Source organism: Poecilia reticulata, linkage group LG19, assembly GCF_000633615.1.
Source record: "Poecilia reticulata strain Guanapo linkage group LG19, Guppy_female_1.0+MT, whole genome shotgun sequence".
Lineage (NCBI taxonomy): Eukaryota > Metazoa > Chordata > Actinopteri > Cyprinodontiformes > Poeciliidae > Poecilia > Poecilia reticulata.
The window spans coordinates 27,821,210-27,830,138 of record NC_024349.1 but is presented as its reverse complement, the minus strand read 5'-3'; the positions used below and the strand labels follow the sequence as shown (position 1 = coordinate 27,830,138).

Here is an 8,929-nt window from a genome sequence, read left to right as displayed (position 1 = left end):
ACACACACACACACACACACACACACACACACACACACACACACACACACACACTACTTCATCCCCGTTCTTATTTGATACAAACTCCTTCACAGTTTGGATTTCTATAGTTTGCAGACTTCTTGTTCATTCTGTCTCTGCTTTCACTTTGAAAATAAATACTCTGACCCTCCTCCTTCGCCCACCTCCAGTGTCCAGCCATCATCCCAGTGTGTGTGGACCTGGCGGACTGGGCCGCCACCGAGGCTGCCTTGAAGGATGTCGGCCCCATTGATCTGCTGGTGAACAATGCCGCCTGCACCAAACTGCAGCCGTTCCTGGAGGTCACGCCTGACCAGTTTGATCTGTAAGACCAGAATGACACCATTTTATTCTCCTAGATGAAGCTCAGGTCAAAGGATGAGGACAAGAACTGAGTTATTGATATCAAACAACTGTTGTTGTTTTTCAGGCTGTTTAACGTGAATGTGAAAGCTGTGCTACACGTTTCTCAGGTAAAACAGCCCTTAAGTAAAATCTGCTTATTAAGCTGCAAATGTACATCTACATTAAATTCATTTATTGAATTCATCAAAACACTTTATTCACATTCTTCCTCACTATTGATTTCCTCAGAATAACCCTAAAACATCTGCCACTGGCACTCTGAGGTGGACTTTACGCTGTGCCGCATGTAGCAAAAACACAAAACTGCTGATGGCTGTGAATGCTTAACTCCTCAATACACACACACACACGCACACACACACACATACACACACACATATATATATAGTTAGATGGGCCATGCAATCCTTTTACTGTAAACAACTGAAGCTATCTGTTTCTGTCTGTGAGATGGTGGCTGGTGGGATGAAGACCAGAGGGTCGGGTGGCTCCATCGTCAACGTGTCCAGCCAGGCGTCTCAGCGCGCCCTGAGGGATCACACTGTTTACTGTGAGGAACAGACAGCTTGACATTCACCGTCTTCTCCTTCACCACAATTTGAGAAACAAACAGAAGAAATATAAATGAAATATTGCATAAAAGTGCAATATTTTTTGCCAGGCCTCTCAGAGAGTGAAACGCTCATTTTCAAGAGATTCATTGCACATATTGAAATATTTCTAGCTTTTGTCCTTTGCAGTTTTAATGATTGTGGCTCAGGTCAGATACAAAGGTCACGACCTTGTCTCCTGGTCGACGCTGCATTGACTGTGGAAACCCAGTGGACCAGAACCAGAAAAACATGATCCCCCTCACCTTACCATGATTGTGTCCTGCTGACCCAGAGTGACCCTGGAGGCTCAGGAAACCTCTGCAGGTGTTTTAGTTAATCAGCTGACTGGTGCTGACACCAGGAGTTTCCATTAATGACCTCGTTTACATGATTCTGATTTTCTGAGACACTGAATTTGCATAATCATCAAAATGACAAACAAAGGCTTGGGAAACATCACTTTGTATTTTATTTGATTATAATACATAATGAGTTTCCCTTTCTAAGATAACGGGCCAGAAATATTGCACTTTTTCACAGTATTCTAACTTTGATGTACCAGTAATCACTTACAGTGAGAGTTGCTGTGTCGTTCTGCTTTGCTCAGGTACCACTAAAGGGGCCCTGGACATGCTGACCAAAGTGATGGCCCTAGAGCTCGGACCCCATCAGGTACTGCTTCACTCAAACCTCCAGGAAGGATCCATTAAAGGAGCCCAACCTCCGTCTGTTTTAAACACCAGAACAGTTCCAGAGAACTCTTCTTGATCAGAGGACAGCTGTTCTCTTTCTCTCGTTTCCTGAAGCTGTTTGACCTCTAATCCAAAAAGTCACTTTAGAATTAAAGGTCCAAAAGTGGCCTCTAATCCATGAAAGTAGGTTTCAGCATATTCTAAATAACATCCATATATAGGCAAGCACCTCTTAGCTTTAATTTAACCTTAAATATAACTTTGTCTATAAAGCCTAAGTTCAGCATGTATCCAGTCTGCGTAGCAACAACACTGACAGTTACTGTCCAAAGTTTTTAAAAAGTTTTCTGCATGACCTCTGATATTATTTCCACACAGAAACATTCCCAGGTCATGTTGGCAGCAGAAACCTTTAACTGACAGAGCTTCCTCTCAAAAACCAAGGCATCAGTGACTTAGCAACATAAACTCCTGTCAGAGTGTGTGTTCTACACACACACCGTGATGCTGCTGTCTGTGCTGACTCAGAAACGTGTTCTGTGGTCCCATCAGATACGTGTGAACAGCGTCAACCCTACAGTTGTTATGACAAAGATGGGTCGCCTGGGCTGGAGTAATCCGGAAAAAGCCCAGACCATGAAGTCCCGCATCCCCCTGGGCCGCTTCGCAGGTCAGATACAAAGGTCACGACCTTGTGTCCTCACAAGTGTTGTTTGGTAATCTGTGGTCTTAAATAAGCAGCTTTCAGAGAGTTTACCAGTACTTTTATCTGAAACTTGACCAGAGTGTGACTCGCTTTCATCCTGACAGTTTATCACTTCAATAACTGAAATATTTCTTCAGTATGCAAGTCCTCTTCAACCTTCACAGCCTTTTATGATTTCTTTAAAACATTTTTACAATTTTCACACACAAAAAAATTACTTTAGAAAATCCAATGATTATCACAATTCTGAAAATGAGTTAGTGAACTCATTGTTCACTAACTCTCGTAATGCAGTTACAGAAATCACCTGTAACTGCATTACGAGAAATATACTAACACCGACCAGACTGCTGAAACAAACTGTTAGAATTGTTCTTATGGTAAAACGTAATCTTGTTTTCATATAGAAAACTGTTTAAAACATCATTCGAATGTTTTCTGACCAAACTAAGTTTGACTTACAGCTGAAACAAGATATTTACATAATGTTTTTATAAGACAAACAAGAACTGGTCTAATCGTTATGTTGTCTGGTATTAAAAGTCGATTTGAAAAGATGAGTCATTTAAAAACTGAAACAAGATTTTAGTTTCGGTTCTAAAAGAAACGGGCAGCCAGTGGAGGGAATACATAAGTAATAAAAGCGTGAATAACCACATCAAGGGCGTTATGGGGAAGATAATCCTTGATTTTACTAATCAGCATCAGATGATAAAAGCTAGAGTGGAATCTGAATCTAATGGACACACAACCAGAAAAGTTCAATGATCTGCTGCATGCTGTTAGCAGGTTCGATTTACCAAATAAAACACCTTTTATTGTTTTATTGCAGAAAATTCTCTGGTTTCAATTTTCTCTCCCTTTTCTCCAATTGAATAGATTAAATGAATGTAGTTTGTAGAAACTTGCTCGAAGCTGAAGTGTGTGTTTGTGTGTAGAAATCAATGGAAAGTCCCCACAAAGATAATGTGACAAACATGCATGTGTGCGTGTGTGCAGAGGAGGAGGACGTGGTGAATAGCATCTTGTTCCTGCTGAGTGAGAAGAGCAGCATGATTAACGGAGTGGCCCTGCCAGTGGACGGAGGCCACCTGGCCTGCTGAACATCACCAGGACTTCCAGCTGATCAGAGGCAGACATGCTGACAGCTCAGGGTTTTATTTGGACATTCAGATGTTCCAAAATAAATGGGTTTATTGTTGTTTAATCATTTTTCTTACCTTTTCTGTGGGGTTCTGAACATCAAAAAATTACATCCAAGGTGTAGATGTAGATCTCAGTGAAATAAAAGCATAAAAAACATATCATCTGGACTGATTAAAGGGATGAGGCTCAGTGCCTCCAAATCCGAGGCATGGTCTTGAGCCGGAAAAGTGCCGTCTCCGGGTCAGGGGGGTCGTCCTGCCTCAAGTGGATGAATTTAAGTATCTGGGGATCTTGTTCTTGTGCCCACAACACCTCACTAGAGAGGCAGGTGCAGCCTGCAACAGGTCCAGTTTGTCGCAGGCAGGTACGAGAGGCAGGTCGCAGGCTGGACAGGTCGCCAGCCTGTCGCAGGGCAACACAGAGACACACAGGACAAACAACCATGCACACACACACTCACACCTAGGGGCAATTTGGAGAGGCCAATTAACCTGACAGTCATGTTTTTGGACTGTGGGAGGAAACCAGAGTACCCGGAGAAAACCCACCATGCACAGGGAGAACATGCAAACTCCATGCAGAAAGACCGGGGCCGGGAATCGAACCCAGAACCTTCTTGCTGCAAGGCAACAGCTCTACCAGCTGCGCCACTGTGCAGCCTATTCTGGCAATTAGCAAACAGAAATATTTCAGGTAACTGAGCCAAAACAGGAAATATTCTGAGTTCATGTCAAACGGAAGAAAAAAATGTTTTCATACATTTTAAAAAGCTTTCCAGTGAAGATTAAACTCCTCCCTTCACCACTCACATGCACTGCCTTCAAACACTGCAGCGTGTCAAACACATGACACTGATTCCTCTGCGTATCATGTCAAATCACGACAGCAAGCTATGTTCTTTACGTATACATTTGTATTTAGTATACAAAAATGAGTTTTTTAACCACACCAACATGTGAATTAATAAAAAAGAAGACAAACAGCTGAAACAAGTATACAAGTCATTTTACATTACATACGTACATGGCCGATGCATTTCATCGTACAAGCTCTCAGAAGATTTACAGTGGGCCAAACAACCAGAAAACTTCCATGCAATAATAGTATTACAGTTTTTTTTTTCTTTTGCTGTGTTTCTCAGCTACATATCGACACCTTAGCTAGGCAGGACCACATGACATGATTCAACCACACAGCATGACAGGCAGCCCTGCAGGGTGAGGGAGACCGCCCCCCTCCACCCACCCTCCAACGCAGCCCTGCAACCAGAGAGAAAAATCTGCTCATAAAGGTGCAATCTGCACTGTTTGCTGTAATGACAAACTGCACAAAGATTGGCCCCTTTATACTATACACTGTTAGCAACACTTGTAAATTCAACATGAGCAACTAGAATTCCTTTAAAGTTAACTGTTTCACTTTTAGGAAGGTACATATTTAGGTACATACAGATATTCCTAATTTGTTGCGCATTCTGTACATCACTAGATGTAATTAAAATTCTATTTTTTTCTGCCTTAATGTCCACACAATTTTTGAAAACTCCTGTGTATTACTACAATATGAAATTGTACCAAAAACTGGACACTAAAAAACTTGGCTTAAAACAATGTTATCTTTAGTCGCCATCCCGATCAACACCGTGTCACTGCTACCGACACGAGCCTGTTCACACACAAATACCAGCGTCTATTTACATGCCTGTGACAAACTCACTCACACACACACACACATGAACAGAGAGTAGATCTAATCAGTGGGATTATGAAGACAGAGCATATTAAGACCATGCAAGCTCCTCCCTTTCCGAAGGCAGATCTCAGGCAGCAAGGTTGGACAGCTCCATGTTTGGCATGCTAGTCTGACGCACGTCCACGGCTCCAGAGTAGGAAATAAGAGAAAGCTCTGCTGTTTCTGTAGGTTTGCCTTCTTACTGAGGATCACATGGTTTGTGATGTTGTGGTAGATTCATTTAACAGTCAGACACAGAATAGACCCGGAAACACTGAAGTATTTGATCCCCTGCAAAGCGGATGGAGTTTGGGCGACCACAAGGCACACAGATTACAATCAGTTCATCAATCCATCAGTAACAGATACTACCCAGGTGTCTTCTGTCTGCAGAATCAGTTTCTGACAGCAGCCCACTCAGAGAGGACATCAGGGGACAAGAACTTCAGTCTGAGGTTTGGTTGCTAGGTAACGCCAGTTAATGACCATGCAGTGTGTTCAGTCTGCAGCTCCATGAAGGGTCCCACCTCCGGGTGGATGACAAACGAGAAGCCAGGAGCATCTGAACCACAGCAGAAGGGAATCACTACACTGACTACTTTGTCAGTGTAGTGATTCCTGAACTTTGATCTTCACTTGAAGGTCAAAGTTCAGCTCCCCATGGAGAAGGCACATGACCAGGTTCTTCATTCTGCAGGTGTCATGTGGTGAGGAGATATTGAGACTAAAGCCAACCTCTATGGTATCAACTCGACCTGCTGAGAGCTGGTAGGGTCGAACGATACGGCAAAAACACCTGTCACAATGTAAGAGTTTCACATCAGTGAATATCAATTATTATTGATGCGTTTTTTTGTTTTAAATATCTGAAGTACTACCAAACCGGTGGTGTGAATTTCCTGTTTTTATCTAGTTTTCACTCCATGTTACTGTTTTTAGTTTTTAGCAGTTATGAGGAACAGTGGCAAAACCTGAAACAGCTGCTACGCAAGTTACTCAACAGGTTGTTGCTTAGCTGTGAGAGGTTGAGCAGCTAAAGCCTTTCCCCTGCCTACATCTCCCAGAGTGCTGTCTGGTTCTGGATATTGAATATTCAGCCCTAGGTACAGGATGAATGTGAGGGGCTGTAAACTGAACCACGACCGGTAAGCATGGACTAAAACACATCACCATGGCAACGGCTTCCAGAGCTCAGATCTGCAGACGCACCGTGCTGAAAGGTTTCTAGCGCTCCTTACTCAGATCTGTCTGACCTGCTGATGGTCCAGCAGGCCGCTGTGCTTCCAAACAGCCTCTTCCACCAGCATCACAGCAGGTTTTGATCAAATACTTCTGAAGAAAATTTGAATCAAAATTACATTTTGTTTTCTGGATCTTTCGCTGACATTTTGTTTCTCTGTGCTAAATTTAAACTACAACAGAAATTAGAGACTTTTGATTTTTTGAAGGCAAACCTACAAAGCAGCTCTGATTTCCTGACTGTAGTTGAAGTTTCCCACTGATTCTTGTCTAAGATCAGCTGCTTGCCAGAATTGAGTGTTGAATAGCAGAATCACTGGTTTGATGAGCCTCACTGGCACCAGATGAGCTCTCAGCCCAAATCCCAGCTTCTAGGAAACCAGGAAGTCGAGTTAAGTGTTTCAAGCTTAAAGAATTTCCTTCGAAAATGAAAAAGCTATTATGACATTATGACTTCACATTGTTTCTATACAAATGAAAATAAAGGAAGGCAGGTGAGAAGTTACAGCTGAGCTAAATTCTCATGGATAAATAATTATAGCTTAGTTGGCATAACCACAGTGTGTTACCCTGACTGCTCGCAGCTTTTCTGTAAAAAATGACAAACAGGCTGGAGATGAATTATTATAATTATTGGCCATCTTTTTTAAAAAGCCTCAGATCACATGATACAGCTGTGTTAAATATTTTACCTATTTTCTTTAGGCCTAAAACGTAAGCTGTGCTTTCTGCCACATTAGTCTGAGCTGCAGATCTGAACTCAGCGGTCAGTAATCAACTTCTTGCCATTCTCAGGTGGTCTGACCAGGATGTTTTTACACAGCTAGTCATGCTTATTATCTCAAAGTGCAGCTCAGAAAATGATAGCTGTGATATGCTGCGTTCCAGTTGTACTCGGAACTGGGAAATTCCGATTTCCTGGGCGGAAAATTCAACTGGAACGCTGTCTGAAGTCAGATTTCCCAAAGGGAAAGTGGAGCAACTCCAACATTCGCGCTTCAGTATGGCTGCTCCTCACATCAACAGTAGTAAGCTGAAGTGGAAACATTTTTATTTTGCAAAACACACATGTAAGAAAAAAATCAATATCACATGTAGTGCCTGTAACTCTAAACTGAACAAATTAAAAATGGTGTTTCCTTATCAAAAGTAAAGCTTAAAACGATGTTTGTAAGAGATACTGTGAACAATGTTTATGAGCGTTGCCATGTTCAAATCCCGACTTTCTAACTGGAGCGCCAGGTCTGACGTCAAACCCAGTTCTAAGTTCTGACTTACCAGGTAACTGGAATGCAGCATTAGCAGCCAGGAGGTTTTCAGGGCTGAATGAGCTGATCTTAGACAGGGAGCTGAGGGTAACTTCAACCCTGAACCTATCAACACCTGACGTTCTGTGTAATTACCACTGCGTTAATTTAAGCAAGCATGGCTGAGAGAGAAGAGAGCAGTAGAAAGATGGTTGTGGAAAGCTGCAGTCCTCCTGGCAACAGTACAACGGAGACGGACAGTCAGTGCCATTCACAAGGAACCTACCATCTTATTCAGGAATGGTTAAAAAAATGAATGTTGGTCATCTAACCAATATGGTTCTGAAAAATAAAAAAAAGACTACAGAAAGCAATCACTGAACTGCACACTCACTCTCACCAGTTTTAGCTCTCATTCTTTCAAAGAAAGTGTGTGTGTTGTTCATGATGATGTGGTGTAGCAGTGCCTCTTCCTCAGAACATGGTGCATCTCTTCCCTCTCTTCTTCACTGGTGGAGGGCAGAGCACGGCTCGGATGGCCTCGTCAAATACTGTCTTCAGGCCTCGCTGGGTCAGTGCGGAGCACTCCAGGTACTTCACAGCCCCTGAGGACCAGGAAGACATTGTGAGAGAGAAGGGTGAACATCCTAGTTCTAACAGGATGCCCAACATGTACTCTACATGTTTACAGATAGAGTATCTGAAAAGAACATAGAGTTTAAGGGTGCTTTCACACCTGATAGTCTGATAGACTCGGTTCGACTGAGGGCCAAAGTTGCAACGTTTGTTTCATTTTCAGATGCTCCAATTCTCTTCCACAAGACACTGAGTCAAACAAATGAAACCCTTTGAGCAACCTGTACCCCCCACCCTCACCTGTGGGGGCGCTGCGCCAAGAAACACAACACAAAAACCTCTGAAGTAGACACTGAGCACAATTTCCTTCTTCACCAAAATGTAAACAAAAAACAAGCCATTTGTCCTGCTAGTGCTAGACTTGCATGTTTGTTTTGGTTGTATTTACACAGAATGCCCTGCGCTGTAGTCCGCTTCCTGCTTTTGGAGCGCATCCACATATGCATTTGAAACGCACCAGAGGTCAACCCAACTGAACCGAGACTGATTTTTTTATGCTTTGGTAAGTTTTGCTGAAAAAAAATAAATAAATAAAATAAATAAATAAATAAA

General features: G+C 42.5%; 2 protein-coding genes across 4 annotated transcripts in view; one reads left to right on the top strand and one right to left on the bottom strand.

The window, feature by feature from the left end:
- The window catches only part of dcxr (dicarbonyl/L-xylulose reductase), a 5,965-nt gene extending 2,285 nt beyond the window's left edge, over positions 1-3,680 (top strand). The window contains exons 3-8 of the mRNA XM_017310719.1: positions 192-346; positions 452-494; positions 838-937; positions 1,588-1,652; positions 2,225-2,342; positions 3,378-3,680. Coding sequence (XP_017166208.1) covers positions 192-346; positions 452-494; positions 838-937; positions 1,588-1,652; positions 2,225-2,342; positions 3,378-3,481 — 585 coding nt within the window. The 3' untranslated portion in view covers positions 3,482-3,680. The remainder of the gene's footprint in view (positions 1-191; positions 347-451; positions 495-837; positions 938-1,587; positions 1,653-2,224; positions 2,343-3,377) is intronic.
- A 2,776-nt stretch (positions 3,681-6,456) lies between these two features.
- The window catches only part of rac3b (Rac family small GTPase 3b), an 11,772-nt gene continuing 9,299 nt past the window's right edge, over positions 6,457-8,929 (bottom strand). For 2 of the 3 annotated variants that reach the window (XM_008438193.2, XM_017310906.1), the window contains one exon: positions 6,457-8,346. In XM_008438193.2, coding sequence (XP_008436415.1) covers positions 8,216-8,346 — 131 coding nt within the window. In that variant the 3' untranslated portion in view covers positions 6,457-8,215. Of the gene's footprint in view, positions 8,348-8,929 lie in introns of all 3 variants that reach the window. The other variant, XM_017310907.1, reaches the window with a different exon arrangement.